Here is a 20,000-nt window from a genome sequence, read left to right as displayed (position 1 = left end):
GTTATAAAAACAGATTCAAGTGTAAAAAGTGACTGAAAAAAACAAAATCTATTCAAACATTCAATACAGGCAATTAATTGATGTAATGTTTAGATTTTAAAATTCAAATATTTCATACTAAGACGATAAGTTTGTCTTGCCAAGTTAATTTATTAACCGTTGAAATTTGTTTGCAGGCCAATAAAGGCCTAACTTTCTGTTTAAACATCAGTTTCCAATAACTCATAAATAATTATGTACTGTACAATAATAATAACATATATTTATTAATCAAACAGAACTAATTATTTTTTATTAAATGTAAATTATTAAAATAATCAGCGCAAGACTTTTAATGCCCTGAATTTTATAATGGCTAACCAAATACTGATTAGTCACAAATACAATGCTTTAATATNTATTTTTTATAACCAAATAATTATTTCAAAATATTATCAAACACTTGATTATAATAGATAATAGTTATTTATTTCAAAATATTTATCTTTGTTTTCAATAGAAACTGTAGAGTTTTCTCAACAAATGATAGTTTCTGGAGCATGTGTTGATCAAACAAAATGTAACCTAACTAAAAATGGCTGCCCAAAAGGCAGGAAAACAAACAGAGCGTCTGGGCCTTGACATTATGTGGCAGCACAGTAGGAGTATTAGAACCAATGACAACAGTTTGTATACCATTGAAATGGCAGTGGCATTTAATTTCATTCAAAACAGTGATTGTCCTAAAGTTACCCTACTTGTCACAAAGTAACCCCAGTCTACAATACCTTAATGATCTCATATGCATATCACATAAAATAGCCATACTAACTCAGCTTAATACATAATTAATTTCACATATAAATCAGTTTTGTATGAAGATGAATATGGTCTGATAAGAGTCAATATCTTAGAAGATGACAAAAAGATTCAGAAGTCTTTGATGTATGTACAGCTACAGTTAAATTATAATACAAAGTATTTAATGCTTTCTCTAAATGTTGGATTATTATTATATACATTGGAATTTAACAGAATGTGGTATTACTTGCAAATTGGTAACAGGTTAGGGACTCCAATTTTAGCAATACACACAATATACTTTTTGTGGAACTTTAATCAAATCGGTTTGATTTTGTACCTTTTATCTTGAACTTCAACAATTTTTATATGTGTTATCAAACAATCCTGTGTACTGCCATTGCACTGCATTTAACGTAACTATTTAATGCTAAAGTTTTCTGTGACAGTCCATTGCTGATACATCTCTTTCCATCATGCTACTTCAATAGAATACAGGATAAAATTTTGGATCCCAAACCCATATTAGATCGAGTTCAAATTGTACTTACAGTTTCTGTAAGAAAAATTTATTGTATTGTTTTATGCCTTTTGTCCTGAAAATTAATTTAGGAAATTTGTGTTCATGTTCAGTGGCATGATAAACCCTTATATAAATAACTACCATAAGCTAGTAGATACATTTAATAAGAAAAATTTGATTTAAACTTCATCGGAAAGAATATGACTTTAACTGAAGAAAAACTAATGATAGGACCAATCTTCGATATTCAACTAGCACATGATTTGAAATTAAATCCAGAACCACATGCCAAGTCAAGTGCCCAATCTAATGTGTTATATTCTCTGGAGTCTATGCTTACCTCTCAGGAACTTCATTGAGAATTACACAGTTTAAAAGTATCCAAGCAGCATGCAGTCTCAGTCAAGTCGATTAGATTTTTAGTTTGAGATAACACACAATCATATTATCAAGTTGATTCATTATCAAGTTGATTCATTGTCAATTGATCTTTTTATGAAAAGCACCCAACTAGCACAACCTAGAAATGGAGAATGATGTGCTGACGCCATACTGTCTCAGGAAATCAAGATGCTCCAGATCAAATTTGAAGCGAGATCTTTGAGATGGTAAGCCGATAACTTTTTGTATGGCAAATACAGTAACTGAATAAATTTTATATGCAATTTTTCTATGAATATATTCGGTATAGAAAAATTTATTTAAGTTTGATTTTAAAACAGAAATGTTTTCTAGTAGTAAATAATTAAATGGAAATACTTACCATTTTAAAGCTCGTTTCTTTTTTGTTTTCTTCCATCCGTACTATATCGTGTAATGTCGCTACAGTTCTAAAAATGATTTTAGAATGAAAATATTTTAATTAATATATAAAAAAATATCTATTTTGATAGACAAATAACTCCTCACCGATTTTTATCTGATGAGCCTTCGATTAAGAAACTTAATGCTTCTATCACACATTCTGATATTTCGTCGGTGAACTTATCTAATTTTTAAAATATATAAAATAACATTTGTTTTAAATAACTTGTTTATTAAACAGTATGTATTTATGAATGTAATACATTTTAATTGTTTATATCTGTTTAAATATATTCAACTATTAACTAACTGTATACCAACTTAATCTCTTATTGTATGTGACAGATATTTTTGTGCATAAGAGCATGCTCACATGTAAAGGTGACTTCGTACATTTGGTATTCAGCAATTGGCTAATATGGAACATGTAGAGCTGCCTATTGGTCCTTTTTGATTCGGCACAATATACCAACAAGGAGCGGAAAATGGCAAATACCAAATATTAGTCGCAATTAGTCTAAATCAGTGGTTCCCAAACTTTTTCAATTCGAGGTGCCCTTGCTAAATCCAGGTTTTCCCAAGGCATCTTATATCAAATCCTAACAAGTACAATTTTCAAAATAGTGAAATAGCCAATAATTTTTTTAATTAAAGAGTTTGGACGTTAAGTAAAAATAAATAAAACATGTATTTAAGATAACAAAAAATGTAATTGAACAAATTCAAATAATTATAATTAGTGGGATGGATGAGCCTGTTGATCACCACACATTTTCTCAAATTTTGGAGTCAAATTGGATACAACCACCCTCATTTCCTCCTCGCATAGGATTTTTGTGAGATAGTTTTTATCATAGCGACAGCCGAAAACTCAACTTTGCACCAATAAGAAATTGCAAATTGAATTAAAATTCTCTGAGCTTTGCCACATCTTTTACCAATATCCAAAATTCAGTTAATCCCATGTTGATAAATTTTGTTTCAATGTATTGTTGCAAGACAACTCAATACATTTTCTTCTGCAGCAATAAATTCAGATGGAGCACTGACATTAAATGGATCTTGAATCTATGCAAATTTATCGATATTATAATTTTGAAAATATTTCTCAAATCAGGTGGATAGGCTGTGATAAATGTTCTTTAAAAATAGATTTCATACCTCGAGAGAAATCAACTTCATCAGAGGTTAAAAACTGTTGCAACAAGAAGAACCATTCTTTTCCTCCATCTTCATTTATTCTTCTTTTCCATAGTTTTAATTTTTTTTTTGTAAAAACTAAAATTTTCTAAATCGACTTTAAAAGGTGCATGTTGTTTCCCTGCAGGGAGAGATTCAGAGCATTCAGCTTTTCAAAAAGATCACATAAGTATGCTAGTTTACCAAAAAGTCTTCATTCACAAAATTTTCAGCATAGTTGTGATCTTCTTTAGAAAAATATAAATTTCCTGTTGCAGTTCAAACATATGGGACAAAACATTACCACGAGAGAGCCATCGCATGTATTACAACAAAGATGTGTGCTCTGATCCCATAGCACATAGTTTTTTTAAAAATCTTGCCTTCACTGACCGAGTATTTATAAAGTTTAACACATTCACTACATATTCTAAGGAGTGGATCAATGTAGGACTCAGATATTTTGATGCAAGTGCTTCCCTGTGAATAACGCAATGGGTCCACAGTGCGTCAGGGGCTTTGCTTCAAATAAATGCTTGCAATCCTCCATAACACCCAGGCATAGAATGAGCACAATCAGTACAGATACCAATGCATTTGGTCCACTCTAAATTATTTTCAGATATAAAAATATCAAGGATCTCAAACAAATCTTGAGCTTTAGCACCACAAGTGATACTTTTACAAAAGAGAAGATCTTCTATAATGTTATTACTATTTGTAAACAGTACATAGCAAATCAAGTGAGCACCATTATTATTTTCTATCTTCATCCAGCAGCAATCTAAATTCCTTTCCTTTTATTTTTTCAATTAACTGATCGTTAAAGTCCTCCTCTATGTGCTAATAGCTATGTGCTTCGACTAATAGCGTTATTGGACAAAGGCACTTTTGAAAGTTGCTTTCCAGCAGACTCACCAATTATCATGTTCACCATATCTACTGCAGCCAGTAGAATGAGTCTTTCTGCAATGGTATGAGGCTTCTTACATTTTGCATTTCTAAGTGCCAACTTACAAGATGGCACATAGAATTGCAAGATGAATTGCTACAAAATGCTAGCAAAACATTGCTTGGTATTAACGCCTGCTTATAAAAACTATCTTTTTCTTGATTTAACTCTTAACTTCCTAGTAAAGTAGTCATGAGATTTAATAACCATGCTACGTTGATTAGTTTTAAAATGGCATTTCAACTTACTTGGTAGCATGCACTCTGGTGCCAAAACTTTCATAACTGGCCTCTCTTCTCCATTGACTTCTGTCGACGTAAAACCAAAGTCCAAATAACTGTCACCATATTTTCGAAACTTATGCTTCTTCACACTCTTGCCACTAGTTGACGACGTGATCTTTTTACTTTCATTCTCAAAATACTTATTACTGTTTAGTAAAACTGATCCATTTTTAAAAATACATATGAGAAGAAATACTTCAAAAACTTCACTTGACTTAATTACAATATTCAGTTGATACAATCTCCAAAAATTAATTGAACACTGAAATTGCATGAAACTGACAGCTATTTATATACAAACACAAAATACCAAGAAAGTTTGAAAAACTACTAAAACAATTAAGAAACCATTTGGTAAACATTTGTAGAGGCTTCTGCAAACAGTTATTACTCAGTTAATCATTTCACTAGGTCTGCTAAATGTCACATCTTATCACACTGAATTGAAAATAGAAGTAAAATTATGAAAGTTTTATAATATTTCATGGCACCCATGAAAAAGCTGTGGCTCCCTACGGCACTGTGGCACACACTTTGGGAACCACTGGTCTAAATCATGCACACTACTTGTTACTGGCCAAATATTTGCTTGGCATTTGGTAAATACTGAATGTGTAGTGCCACCTTAAGAGCAATTTTTGTTCATTTTTAAAGCACGATCTTATATGTAAAACAGCATGCTTGTGTTTATGCAGAAATACATTGAGCAAAAAAATAATGCTCTTTTTGTAGAATTCGAAAATATAATCAAAGTTTAAGTTAAAATTTAAAACTCTGAGAATTAAATGCTCTAATTCTTGCTTCTCAAGTTGTCAGAAATGTGTCGTCAACTTTAAGATCTAATATAATTAAAAGCACCTTTAACGATTATGTAATATCAATAGATCACATCTACTGCCTTAAGGCAAAGGGCTCTATCTCCAAAAAATTGAAAATTAAGCTGCACATGTGGCATCCTATCTAGTAGTACCATTTATCGATACTGCCCAATATCTTGTGAGAAAAATGTTCTTTATTATTACAGAATGTTTTTCATGCTAGATATTAGGTGGTATCAATACATGAAATATTCCACTTGCACAACTCAATTTTCAGATTTTGGAGATAGAATCTTGGGACAATAGACATCTGATGTAGAAATTTCTCAGTACTTTGAAATAACTAAATGAAGACATCTTGAATGTCACTGGTATCATATGGTTTAATTAAACTTTCATGTAATACAGGGTCTCCAACCATTTTTTGAGAAGAGTCACGTGAGCTGTAAAAGACAAGCCCGAGGGCCGCACATGAAAAATAGAACCAAACATTAAGATCCTTTTTTTATTTCTGAATAACAACAGACATAAATCGATGCAAAATCCGTAACTTTTTCAAAAGAATTTCATCAAAACTGGGATAAATTTTGTGGCACCCAGCACTAAAATCTTTAGAAACATTTGTTTTTATGGCAATGCTCACTATTTTGATTTTATATATTTTATTTTTGAAAAGGTTTGTTCACAAAGCTCATATCTCCTAAGCAAACTTCTTAATACTTAAAATTCTCTTCTGGCAGTTTTGTAAAAAATTTAAGAGAAATTCCTTTCTTTTTACAAACTTGTTTACAGCATGGTCCGTTAATTCTACTTGACCTTTTCAAAGTTTATATGTTCTGAACTAGTGAAAATGTTGATAAAACTGCCAGAGAAAACTAACTACAAGGTTGGAGATGCTGGATCTATTAAATTAATATATAGGAGGAAGTTATTGATTATACAAACAAAGACAAATCATTGCATGGTTTAAAGATCTTACTGCTTATTTATTTTTATTTTTCTTTATCCAGCCAATAATAAGAGGAAATTACAAAGATTTTGTGAAGTTTTTATTTGCATACTTTACGTATTAAATTAAAATACAAATAGTTGATCTTAAGATTTTCAATTTCTCTAGGAATTTAAATATTTGATTCAAAACATTCAGCTACATTTAATAACAATTTTCAGATCTTACCTTCATCCGTCAATAATCCTATTATTTCTTCCAAATTTGTTCGAACAAACATTAATTGCTTTTGTTCCATGTGATCCTATTTGTAAAACAAAAAACGAAAATTAAGTAATTAATTCAAGATATTATATATGAAATAAAATAAAAATACTTTTTTATGCATTACCTGTCTCTTGTGGCGAGATTGTTTGAATTGCGACGGCCATTTATATTGTTCGTAAAAGAATAATTACAGAACATTTGAACTACTTTGAATTATGAATTTTAAGAAAAAAGATATTAAACTGACATTTGATAATTAAACTTAGATGATGATTAGTCCTTTCTGAATATTGCTGTTCTTATCAGACCTTTAAGCAAGGTAGAGTTGTGCTAGTACTCTGGTCAGAGATGTAATAAGGAAGGATGGATGCTGATGTTAATTTTATTGTGATAATCCTGGAGGTCCCAAGTACACGTACATATAAAAGGAGTAAGATCAGTATTAATAATGGCAGCAGCAAGGCCAGCTATAAGACAACTACTTCATCTGGATAGTAGAGAGAGAAAATGACTATATAGATTGAAGAAAGATCAAGAAGAAGAAGAAGACAGACAAACTTAAAAAAAAAATTGACCAATTTCTTACTAATGTGTTTTACATGATTAAAAATGGATTATAAAATGATGCCGTTGTAGCATCACACATTGTGATGCTGCCATTGTTAGTAAAATAAGTACTGTATAGCAGGTAGTTAAATGTTGTAGTAACAAAGTTGGAGAGTGAAATAAATCATTTTTTGATACTAAGTATGACTTAGATATGTCAAAATAAATGCAAAAAGCAAATTTCTGATCAAATAAAATAAAAAGAAACACTAAGCCAGTCAAAACTTTTTGCTCATATATGATACTTGACTATACTCAGACATTGTCATGCTGTTTTATGACATGATAACACAACTATATTACCAATCTTTGCATATAAGCATTGTGTCACTTTCACTGGGAAATCTTTGCCAGTGTTTACAATTTTGATATGCTACCTAAAGCAACCCTGATTGTAACTTCCTCTGTAACTATTATATTTTTGGATGTCTAAAACAGTTCCTAAAAGATAAATGTATTACATCGGACAGTGTTAGCTTTACAGAAATCACTTGTCCAAGCAATAATGTTATCGTACACTTATGCAGCAATAGGATAAATATCTGAATGCCGAGACAAGTATGTAGCAACTATAGCAAAGTCCTTGACTCTTTCATTGTAACACTTGTGATAAAGCTCAGCTCAGTAAGCCAATAGTGAAATATAGCATCAACCTGCAAATGACAATTTGCAGGTTGATGCTATATTTCACTATTGGCTTACTGAGCTGGAATTTGTAATAACCTGCAAATTGTCATTTGCAGGTTATTACAAATTCAAACGTTAATTTGTTTGTAATAATTGCAGTGCTTTGTAGAACTGAGTGAACATTACTATAGAAACTACGGTGGCATTCTTCAAACATATTACGCTATACAGCAAGTCCATAACAATCAAGTCTAATCTGCAACAGAGTCTGTTGTGGCTTATGGTTATTGGACATAAAATGACATTATGGCCTATACTATCCACAATAAGCTATGGGATTGGAACTGTGTTTGAACCCACATTTCCACTATCTATATTTAAAACTGTAGAGATATATGTGAGGGCCAGGATTTAAGAAGGCTGAGATTAGAATAGTTATATTCATTTTGTTCATTCATTTACCGTTTTGTTTCAAAACCAAACCAATTTTTTTAAAGTTAGGGTTAACACAGAAAGGGAAAAACAACCGACAAATTTTCTCATAAAAACTCCGTTCCCACGAAAATACTTCCCTGTAGAAGATGAGTTAATTGTTGTGTCATAATTTTGTCACTTCGCCCACCATTGGTCAACGAAGATCATCACCTGTGATGTACAGTACATGGGGAAATATTGAAAACATAGCCCCCATATAAAAGGAAAGTGCGATGATGACACAAGGGGGAAAAAGTTATTTTCTATACGGTGTGTGTGTGGATTACCTGCCTCTCGTCACCACCGTCTTCAATAGACTTTACAATTCTGACTTTGATTACGACTTGAACTTGGATTTTGAACTTTAGACTATATTACGAATCCAGGAGAACAAGAACCTACCTCCACGTTATAACTAGAGGTATTTATTCTACTTGCGATGATATGTAAGCTCTCTCTCAAATATTCCAAACTCGCGGTTAGGGTCGCGACTAATTTATATTTTGCCCACTACTTTATGGACTACAGATTGAACCCCTGAGAGGGATTTGTATCCTCGACTCTTTCAATAATTAACTATGTAAAAATGTATAATAATAAACGGGTATTTTGTTAACGAACTTGGATTGGTGTGCGTTTCTTCCGACATTATCCACTCCCTATTGAACCCAAAGTCATGCACGCGATCAGTCGTAATAATTCCTCCTCCAGTCAACCGCGTATCTATCCGCGATGGAAATGATAGATTGGTGTCAGATCCTGACGTGAAATAAGGATTTATCAATCCTTAACGTTAAAACCCTTCCGCTCAAAAGAGCCCATCCTTTAGACAAGTGAGACCGGACCTCAAGGTCTTGAATTGAGTAAGAGGTAGGAGAGTCAAGAACTCGTAAACATCCTACCCCTGATTAGTCTCACATATATGTAATTACTTTTAATTTGTAAAAATAAAATTAAATAGTCATAAACATCATTTGTAATCAATTATTAAAAATTAATAATTAAAAATTTAAAAACTAATTTTTTAAAGGATATTCTTCCTGCATAACAATATTAGAACATAAACTGGTTTTATGTATGTTTTGAAGATACAACATCAAGACAAAACGAAGAGAACATACTTCCACTTTAGATTTTATTTCCTCTGAAATTAATTATTGTAAAGTGTTTAAAATGTAAAAACAACAAATAAAAACCGACTTTGAGATAACTTGCCGACATCCTTTTCCGTCGCATCCGAAAACTGTCGATCCCATTCGATACGTTCGTCAACTTTTCTTAGATGAACCAAAAAATAATTTTCAAAATATCTAAATATAACAAAAATTGATTTTATTAATAAATAAGAAAATAGAAAATATTTGATAATTATTAATATAATATATTTCTCAGAAAATAAAAATTAACATACTACACCCAATCCTTGATTTGCACAATATTCAAAGTGAACAAATTTGGTTTAACAAGGTTGAAAAATTACGGCCGAGGCAGTCTACTGCTCTGGGGACCCGGGATTTAATCCGGGTGGAAAACTTGAGGAATTTTTGTGGGGCTTTTTATGAATCTTGAATATGCTGGGCCCCGTCTCTCCGCTACTTGACTGTCTCCGTTGTGGGCAAGGCCAAAGCCATAATGGGTATGAAAAATAAGCCCTCTTAGTGCCCAAAGGCAGAAAGAATTAAAAAAACAAAAAGGATGGATAAAATATGACAAAACTTTGTTTTACATGCTAGGGTTTCAGTTTAACATTGTATTTTAAACTGCATGACTGTCGTATTGCAATAGAATTCAGGTGGATCAGGAAAGACAGACAATATCCATGCACTTGCTGGGTGTGGAAGAGATGATCTTCACATCTCTCAGCCATGGGAGAGGAAATCCTTGCACTAGCTGGATATAGAGAACTGACCCTTGCACTTGCCAACACAGAGAAGTGATCCTTGCACATCCGACATGGAGAGGCATGTTTTGTTTGTTTTTGGCACCTATTTTCTGTTAGGTGCCCGCAATGCTTTTTAAAAGTTTTTTTTTACTTTTGCTCCCTAAATTCCATTAGGCAAATTCAATCACATTAGGGAGCATGGACATTGTCATTTTGGTTCCACTGTATCCCTAAAACAAATTCTGAAACAATGCAGACTGCCATTTTCCATTAATTGCAATGAGGAATCCAAAAATTTAATTAAAAAGGAAATGTAAAAGTTTTGTCAAAATCAACCATTCAAATTTTGAGAACTAACACAATTCTGTAAGTCACGTAGAAGAGGTTTCACTAATACTCCACCCGAAACGTTCTTCAGTATTCTATTTTAAAATTAATGTTTAGGTCTATGCTTATTCTTATAACGTCGCAATCATGTCACTACTATTTTCTACTTGCCCTTTGGAGACACAGGATTCCCCATTTAATATTATATCTCAAATTCATATCATATTTATTAGCATTAAACTTAGCTCCATGTTGGGAAACTTACGAAAACATTATATAAAAATAAAACACTGTAATACACTTGTTGTCTAGTTTAAAATTTATTGATGAGCTATATAATGGCCTCTTTATTTCATGACCTGTGTTAAACATTGTGATCAAATGTTGCTCAACTTTCTCAGCAACATTTAAAACTGCATATGGTACCATCTGTTATGATATTTTATTTTCAAAAAATATATATTTTTAACTATTATAAAATGGCAAAAAGCTTAATTTTGAAAGTAGGAATGGGTTTTATAAAAAAATTGTAAATGCTAATAATGAGTCATTAATTTGACTCTACTGGATATACACACACGACCCCCATCATCTCCCCACCCCTTTGATCTTTAATCACCTGAATTTAATAGCATCAATCCCTCTAATACACAAACCTTCCTGCAAAATTTCAGAAATTTTTAACAAAAAGCACAGGAGTTATTAAGCTTCAGACAGAGTGAATCTACATCGACTAGCTCCAGTGCCTGGATGGCCAAGCGGTCAAAGTGGCAGCCTACCACTCTGGGGGACTCTAGATCAAATCTGGATGGGTTGAAAAATCGCCAGGAATTTTTCAGGGGCAGTCCATCCAGATATGTCGGCCCCTGCCCTTCACTACCCAGAGACCCATTGTGGGCTGGCGAATCCATAATTGGCTTATTATAAGAAGCCCTTTAATGCCAATCTTGGATATGAAACTTTCAAAATCTTATAAGTTAAGCAATAAATTTTCAGAGACCACTTTTTTGGATACATTTTAAAAAGTGGTCTAGGAGCTGTTTGTGGTTAAGGCTACAAGCTTGCCAAGTTTTGTTCAAATCTCTGATTTAAATGTCTGGCTCTCTCCTTGTAACTGACAGTTCAACATGTTACTTTTACTTTCCAGACACCAAACTGATAAGGCTACCAGCACCTGCATTAAAAGTAAAACTGGTGGTGATAAACAATTTAAAGTGGCAAAAAAAATTTAAACTGACAAAATTTTGGCAATATTTTTACATTTTCCAAAGCAACCTGTGCATACTATTACAAATAAATTGATATATTGAGACTGGTCTTATGTCTGATGAAGTGAAGTTTAAAAAGTTTGTTGTTTCACACAATTGGCAACCAACTCGGTATGCCAATTACATTAACAAAGTTCAGGTAGTTCAATATGCTGATCTAGGTTCGTCGAGAAGACACCTTACAACGAATCAACAAGTTGTTGGCTAGTAGTAATCTTCCAGCAGTTGAAGAACAAACTGCGAGATGAATCCTGACTTAACTCGAACTCCGGTGCACACCAGAAGACTTATGGCAAACTTAGTGTATATCCTGACATTCCGAAGCAAACTTATGTAGACCCGAAGTTTCTAACCAAACTTACTTCCAACATGAAGTCCGAAGCCAAACTTAAAACTCCCGCTTCGACATTGATTCTTTTATAGCTATTGATAGTGAGTTGGGCGACCAATCAGTGCTTACTGAGCTGTAGCACTATGCAAATAACGTTTGGTGTGATTCCCTGCCGACCAATCAGCAGTTATCGGCTGTAACACTATGCAAATTTGTAGAGTGGTGAGATCCTCGACCAATGAGTGATTAGCTGCTCTGTTGGAGGTCCGCTGGTGGTATGATGATCTGATGACCAATCAGTGGCCCAAATTCAAAACTCTTTAACCAACTTTCCGCAATGACGACTGTTATCAGTTTAGAAATAGAAAGGCGGGAATCGTGTTCTTACATGATTCTACCCTGACAGATGATGGTGCATTAAGTCTAGAAATAAAGAGGCCATTATAGAGCTTATCAATACAAAAGAAAAAAAAAGATTTGATAATGGATTTTATTAGGATAAGACTGTCAATATTTTTGGTGAACTAATTAGAAAAGGTCTGTAATTGAAAAGTTAGTAATGGAAGTGGCATAAGATTTTCAATTAAAACAGAAAGGAAATTCACATCTTAATCAACAAGTGAAAATTATGTAGAAAATTTAATTTTTGTTTATTTTATAATGAATGAGAACGGCTCATAAAAATATGGAATCATGGAACTTATCATTCTTTTTCCCAAGGAAAAAGGTCAAATTTGTTCTTGATGGTAAACATTAACAAGGAGTTCTATATTGACACTCTTGGTTGCCATCATGATGCAGTAAGACAAAAATGGCCTCACCTCATAGTAGAAAGCCTTGGTCTCTCTAGCGGCAATGCTGGTGCATCCATCATGCTCTCCTAGTTAATGAATAGCTGGCAAAACACCAGACGCCTGTACTTCTATAGCTTTTTTAGTCACTAGACCTTATTTTTTCAGACTTTTGTGTCTTCACCAAATTGAAGCTCTACTGAACAGTCACAGATTCAAATCAAAAGAAGTAAAAAGTGCTGCAACCATTAGTCAAGGAGACAGTGCAGGATGAGCCATAAGACTAGTGTCATTGCAAGACCAGAAGACATCTTGCAGTCTTGCAAGGTGGGTTTCAAAATTACTTGTGTTGCATTACACTTTAAATAAACTTGATAAAACTAAACTGTATCATCATGTACTTCAAACCAATTACGGTGTGCAGATAAAAAAAACAAACATTTTTGAACTCCTTCCATGTTCTTTATCAGGTTTTGTAACGATTCCCCAATGGTTTGAAGAAAGTTTGTTTTTGTTTTCTTTATCTGCACACCGTAATCGGTTCAAAGTATGTGATTAACTATATCCCGGTATGGTGAGTGGTTGTTTAAACTATAGTGCATCAAAAGCTATGCATAAATGCCAAAACTACGCATAGATTTACTAGTTACGAACATTGGAAGGGCAAAAAATATCGTTGACAAACTAAACAGAAGGAGCAAACACTTCTAATGTAATGCAATTACAAGTGCAATGAGACACACTGGATGTTTTTCTGTATATTTTATTTAAAATTTAATTATATATTTCACATCATTATTAAAAAATACTAATAAATTTGCATGGATTTAATCTGTAAAGTGAAAAATTATATAATTGTAATATATAATTTTTGCTTTAATTGATTAATCAATATGAAACCAATAAAGAATAAAATACAAACACAATACAACAAATTAAATTGTAAATTATTGCATTACAAATAAGATATTACATTGAGACTATAAAACTCTTACTTACAGCCAAGCCACTTCTTTATGAAGACGAAACTTATTACAGGCAATATGTTCCCATACGGAATAGCTAAAATTTGTATGCAAAAATATTAAGCATTTGCCTATTTGTTTAAAAGGTAACAAATATCTTTTACAAATTATTTTTGAAATTTCGTATTTTAAATGCTTTTACCTCAAAATATTGTTCTTGGAACCGGATTTCGTCTTTGCATACGAAACGATTCTCTTTAAGTACTGGAAATAATTACATATGGAATTAAAAATATGAAGGGAGATTAATATAGAATTTTAATGCAACTATAAATTACTGTACTTCTTCAATTAAACCCCAGTGGGTTTATTTTTAAAATGTACTGTACCTATAAATAAATTCCAGGACTTCAAATAAACCCTATCCCTTGGGTTTATTTGAAGTCCTGGAATTTATTACCTTGCAACAGGAAATGTGTGTGTAAATATAAAAGAAATACCTTAATTACTTGTATATTTTCTGAACTATCAAAACCATTTATTGACTATTTATGGGTTATGGCTACAACATTTTAACATAGTTAACATAATTCAGCATCTTCCAATTTGGTTATTACATTATCACTTGCGTCTGCTTCAATGCTGTAGGAATCGAGATCTTGATTCTCATCTACAAAAGAGATGGCAAGTTTGAACCAGAGTTTTTCAAATTACCCTTCGGTTGATAAGCTCTTGACTTATGAACTCTAAGGTAACTTTCCTAAGCCCTGTCCAATATTCAAAAATACTTCTGTGAGCCTTGAAATAGGAAGTGTTGTCCAATGCTAGACAATTTGACCTATACAATGCAGTACTTCAACATGTTTTTCATGCTTTTTAACTCAGGATTTAATTTTAACAGCATGTTTATTCCTATTCAAAGACTAGAATTTAATTGAGGAAATATGGTAATTTTTCTCATTTCTGTACATTGAAAATATTCTTTCATTTAAAATTCTGAATTGTTTAGAAACCTTACAAATTCTCATTTACATTTTTACGACAATAGTTAGCCTCTGCCAAACATATCAGTTCTTATCAAATCGCGACTCAAATCCTGCACTACTTGATTTGAAATCAAGAAGTATGGGGATCAGATAGTACACCTGTTGAAGATGGAACGGAATATTGCTTCTTTATATAATTTACTTATATTTTATCAAATTTAGAATAAATATATATGAAGAAGAGTTGAAAAATTACCATATAGGGAGCAGACAATTTGGCAAGAGAAATCAAACTATTTTACCAGCAGTAAGTGCTTAATGAACAACTGTTTTCAATCCTTGTAGCATCATCTTCAGGTTACACAAAGATCAAACTTACAATAACAGAATTCAGAATGGAATCTTTTCTTAAATCCTATGAGGATTGAGAGTAGGGGAACCTGGGGCAGAACGGGAAAGACGATTTACATGTGAAAGAAAGGTGAGGGAATTGGTTCGCTCCCTGTCCTACACTCAGACTGTGACAACACGTCAGTGTGAATACTTGGTTACTGAGATCCACTTTGTCGTTGACCAATAAAACCTTGCGTCGTGATTTTTTGATGAGATTACAAGTATATCAACATTAAAACAATGAAAGTATATGGTATATTTTATAATTTAGCCAAATTTATATAGTCTAGTTAAAGATTTGTTTGTTTGTATTTTTAGAATAAAATAATGCAAAAAGTAATCATAAACTTTTTTCTCTACTTGATTTTTAGAAGCATGTGCTTTGGGGCTCAACAGGTAGGGCACAATGGGATGATTTCCTGTAAAGGAAAAGATAACAGTCTAGTAAAAAAGAACAAGAGGACAATTACCCAGAAAGAGAGAATGATATGACTTGCCTTTACTGCACTGAGGCTTACTGGCAGTCAATTGAGGGTTGGTGTTCATGTGTTGCATGCAAAAAATGGGCTCATATGTCTTGTGCAGGTTTTGACAGAGACAATGACAATTCCATGCTGGTTTGCGAGTTTTGTAAGCAACAAGACTAATATTTTTTTTCTAATATTTTAGCACTAATCTCATACCCCATTCTGCCCTGAGTGCAGAGCTGAACGGGATGTGGGCAAGCTTTTTTTTAATGATTTATTTTTCATACAAAATTGATTTTTTTAAAATCTAATTTAAATAACTATGTGCCTAATATAATAAATAAAGGACATAATGTAATATTTTTGTTATTTTTCTTTTATTGTTGACATAATTTTAACTTCTTCGTTAGCTACCCCATTCTACCCTAGGTTCCCCTACTTATTCATTAAACTCTTATTGCTGGTAAAAAGGTTTGATTTCTATTGGCAAAATTCAAAATAAGATGTAAAGAGGTAATCTGCCGAGGGAAAGGATGTGCTTCCCAGAAGGACTTTCAACAAGAAGCTGGTCCTATTTAGTTGTTAGACTTGTGAAGAAAATCCAGAAAACCCCGTGCGGCCAGTCGATTTTTAGACGCAAACCTGCAACCAATGTTTGTGGTTTTATCCACTTGGCTACCAGTAGGCTAAATGATTTTTCAGTTTGCATCAGGGCTGTGGAGTCGCGTAAAAATCTACCGACTCCAACTCCGACTCCTACTTTTCCTTACCAATCCGACTCCGGCTAAAACACCAAAACTCCACGACTCTGACTCCACAGCCCTGGTTTGCATGAAAGCCTTTGTGATGAATTAGCTGTGTAAGTCAAGGACTTGTTATATAATACAATATTCTTTTAATTTAGAAAAAATAAATGAATAAATAAATTTCAAAACAATTAACGCTTTCATAATTTTAAAAAATTGAAAAATTAACAATTACAGATTTTTGTCATACCTTAAAATTAAATAAATCGGGTGAAGGTAAAGGAATCGTCCCGAGGTTAAACGATTCCGGTCTGACCCATAGATTAACAGAAGAAATGTCAACAGACATCTGGAAATAATGTATAGAAATATAATTAATTTTTTATATGTAAATAACAATTATATATAGATGTAATTAATTCTAATGTTTCTGAACTTAAAGTATATTATTTTTGATTCAGTTCTTTCCAACAAATGTTGAAATATATCTAGAATAACCGACTTTTGGATTACCGTGCATTAAGTTAATAGTACAACTAATATCTTGCACTAAGATAAAAGGATACGTAATAATAAAATCAAATTCAATACCAGTTTTACCTACTGACAAAAGAAAAAAAAATTAACTATAATACTTATTGTGAATGTTAACTTAACTATTTGTGTTGTGAGAGAAAGCAACAACAACAACACTATCCTGTTTTTATTTATTTACGTTTCCTTCAGAAGAGAAAGAATGTCATTAGTAGCAATCCTCAATCTTCGTTTTTCTCTTGCCAATTCCTAAAGACAGACATAAAACCCAAAAACAATTATATTTTCTGAAAACTTTTTGCTCTAAAAGGGAGGTTTTGACATGCTCCTGGGGGATTAATAATATTGTTTGTGTGTATGAACATTTATTGTAAAGGAAAAGAGCATGCTTCTGGAATGTTTAAGAAAATTACAGTGAAAAAATCCTGAGCAACTTATGAGTAAGTTGTGCGAAATCTTTTATCGAAGGACATGTGGTTCGGGTGAAATGTGGTTTTCTCTTAATTTGTGAGGTTGCTGCTTTACATTTGAATGAGTGAAATCCTTTTTTTTTTCAAATTAATGCAATTTTTAAATAAAATAATTGTAAATTGTATGTGCCTATTTACTTTTTTAAAAATTACTGATAATTTACTTCACTTTTCTTCAAAAATAAATTGCATAATCAAATCATTTGCAAACAAAATTTAATCAAAATTAATTTGTATATTGCATTTGCTACATAATTTCAATTATTTTATGAATAGAAAATAGTAATAAATTCAAAAAACAAGTTCATAAAATATATACACTGTATTGAAATCAATTAACATCTCCAATTGAATCATCTTAAAAAAGTTAAACAAAATTTTACTTTTAAGCAGTATTTTTGAATAGTTTCCAAATTTTATAATTCAGCAATTAATCTTTGCTATTCAGAAAACAAAGATTAATAAAAATTAAACTGTCTGCACTTAAAAAGATAAAAATGCAGTTTTAAATAGGAGGCTTGGACCCTCCCCTAAATGGCTAAAAGAGTCAAAGGAACCACATCTCTAATTGTGACCCTTGGCAAATTAAAATATCAGACTGGGCTGCTTGATAAACATACAACAAACTTAATGAAGTGAACAGCACGACTCCAACAGTGACCCGGAAGTAGTCGACACAATGGCATTTCTTGTGTTTTACAAGTTTTAGCCATCTCTAGTAAAGTGGAAAACAGTTTATTCCTAGCATTCTTTTGAGAAACAATTCTGGATTTTTTCACTTTTAAATTTTACCCCATTTTTTGAGGGCCTTCAAAATTTCATATTGGTCAATTTTGGTGGTAGGCTATATCTCACAATGGATCAAACGTAGACCATTGGTTCCTCTTGACATTTTTGCTCCTTTGGGCTATAGCTCTGATAAGGTTCCAACTTTCTCATTCACAGCTGCATTTGTGTCTTGTACAAAGCAAATTTTTGAGGATTACAGCTCATCCATGGTTATTTTATTGCTTTACTCATACAAAGGTTTGATAATTCTGGAGATCTTCCAGTCATCAGAATATACAATTTTATATCTAGCAGAAGTCTATCTATTGGATAGTTTGTATTTTTTGTATCTCTTGGACTGCTCCAAAGATGGCCGAGACATAAAATCTTGCCAATAATTAAAACTGCTATCCAATTACCAATTTTAAAGATGTGAAACTCATACTGTGTGTACTCAGCAGAGAGCGAATTATTTATTTACAAATGTTTTCAACCTACTACCATAAGCCATCATCAGGTTTTTAAACAAATTTAAACGGATCGTACATTCTGTTTAAATTTTTACATTTCAAGTCTTCTAAATACCGAATTAAACAACTTTATTTAGTTGTTTAATTCGATATTTAGAAGACTTGAAATGTAAAAATTTCCACATTGTATTTGTGTTCAATGTGGAAATAAAAGGCCACCATAATACAATTTTATTGGCGTAAGTGGAAAGATCAGTTTTAAAGTAGGATAAAGCAAACATTACTAAACCAGTACATTCTCCAATACTTGCTACAGAAATGGAAAAAATAGATATATATAAAAGCAACATTAAGCAAGTCCCTAAATGCTAGGAATGCATTTGCATTCCTAGCATTTAAGCTTGACCTTCCGCTTGGAAATACGCAATAGAGAAAAGATTAGGGCATAAAAGCCTGATTTATGTGTTCCCCTGTAATAAGTTTAATACAGGGGAACACATAAATCAGGGGTTTTTATGTCCTAATCTTTTCTCTATTGCGTATTTCCAAGCGGAAGGTAATGCGTTTGCATCCCCAGCATTTATTCACTGTCTAATCTTGCTTTATATAACTCTATTTTTTCCATTTCTGTAGCAATTATTGGAGAATGTACTGGTTTAGTAATGTTTGCTTTATCCTACTTTAAAACTGATCTTTCCATTCTGCTGTTGCTGCTAAAACTGTATTACGGGTGGCCTTCTTCCACTGTAAAAAAATCTTATTTTTCATAATTTATTTAGTTGTTTAATCCAGTATTTAGAAGACTTAAAATGTAAAAATTTAAACAGAATGTATTATTTATGGAATGTCTGTTTAAACTTGTTTAAAAACCTGATGATGGCCTATGGTAGTAGGTTGAAAACATTTGTAAATAAAGAATTCTCTGGTAAAAAAGCTCAAGATGAGAGACATTTAAGCATTAATTTGTATTAATTTTGAAGCTTTAAAAGTCTTCTTAAGTAGTGCTGATAAGCACGGTTATGGGTAAAAATGGCAATAGATATCTTGCAATTATCCAAATTTCTAATAAAATACAATTATTAATACGAATAATCTATTTGACATTCGAAATTACTTACTTTATTCGATTATTTAAGTGAAAACGTGTTCTCGACACGTGCTAATGTCAAATTCGTCAATTTCCTTCCAAACTTGCCGCCAGTTTTTTGCAAAGTTGCCAACCTGATACGAACGGAACGGATTTAAGTATATACGTTTTGTTAATTTATTATATAATATTTAATATAAATAAAATTTTACGAATATTTCATAACGTTTATAGAGATGACTCGAATCGATT

The 20,000-nt window shown here is 32.2% G+C and overlaps 1 protein-coding gene across 1 annotated transcript; it reads right to left on the bottom strand.

The window, feature by feature from the left end:
• Positions 1-1,995: 1,995 nt before the first annotated feature.
• On the bottom strand, positions 1,996-19,894 carry LOC111620838 (TBCC domain-containing protein 1-like). The gene is made up of 10 exons (XM_023362837.1): positions 19,780-19,894; positions 16,670-16,768; positions 14,030-14,091; positions 13,862-13,924; positions 9,479-9,573; positions 9,299-9,407; positions 6,681-6,720; positions 6,518-6,593; positions 2,213-2,291; positions 1,996-2,133 (listed from the first exon to the last, which is right to left on the bottom strand). Exons 2-10 carry the CDS (start codon positions 16,766-16,768, stop codon positions 2,049-2,051), a joined length of 708 nt encoding a protein of 235 aa, XP_023218605.1. The 5' UTR covers positions 19,780-19,894; the 3' UTR covers positions 1,996-2,048.
• Positions 19,895-20,000: the final 106 nt, after the last annotated feature.

Source organism: Centruroides sculpturatus, unplaced genomic scaffold (assembly GCF_000671375.1).
Source record: "Centruroides sculpturatus isolate CEXI.00-Female unplaced genomic scaffold, Cexi_2.0 scaffold89, whole genome shotgun sequence".
Lineage (NCBI taxonomy): Eukaryota > Metazoa > Arthropoda > Arachnida > Scorpiones > Buthidae > Centruroides > Centruroides sculpturatus.
Note: the sequence above shows the minus strand (reverse complement) of the source record. Positions and strands in the feature narration are given on the sequence as shown.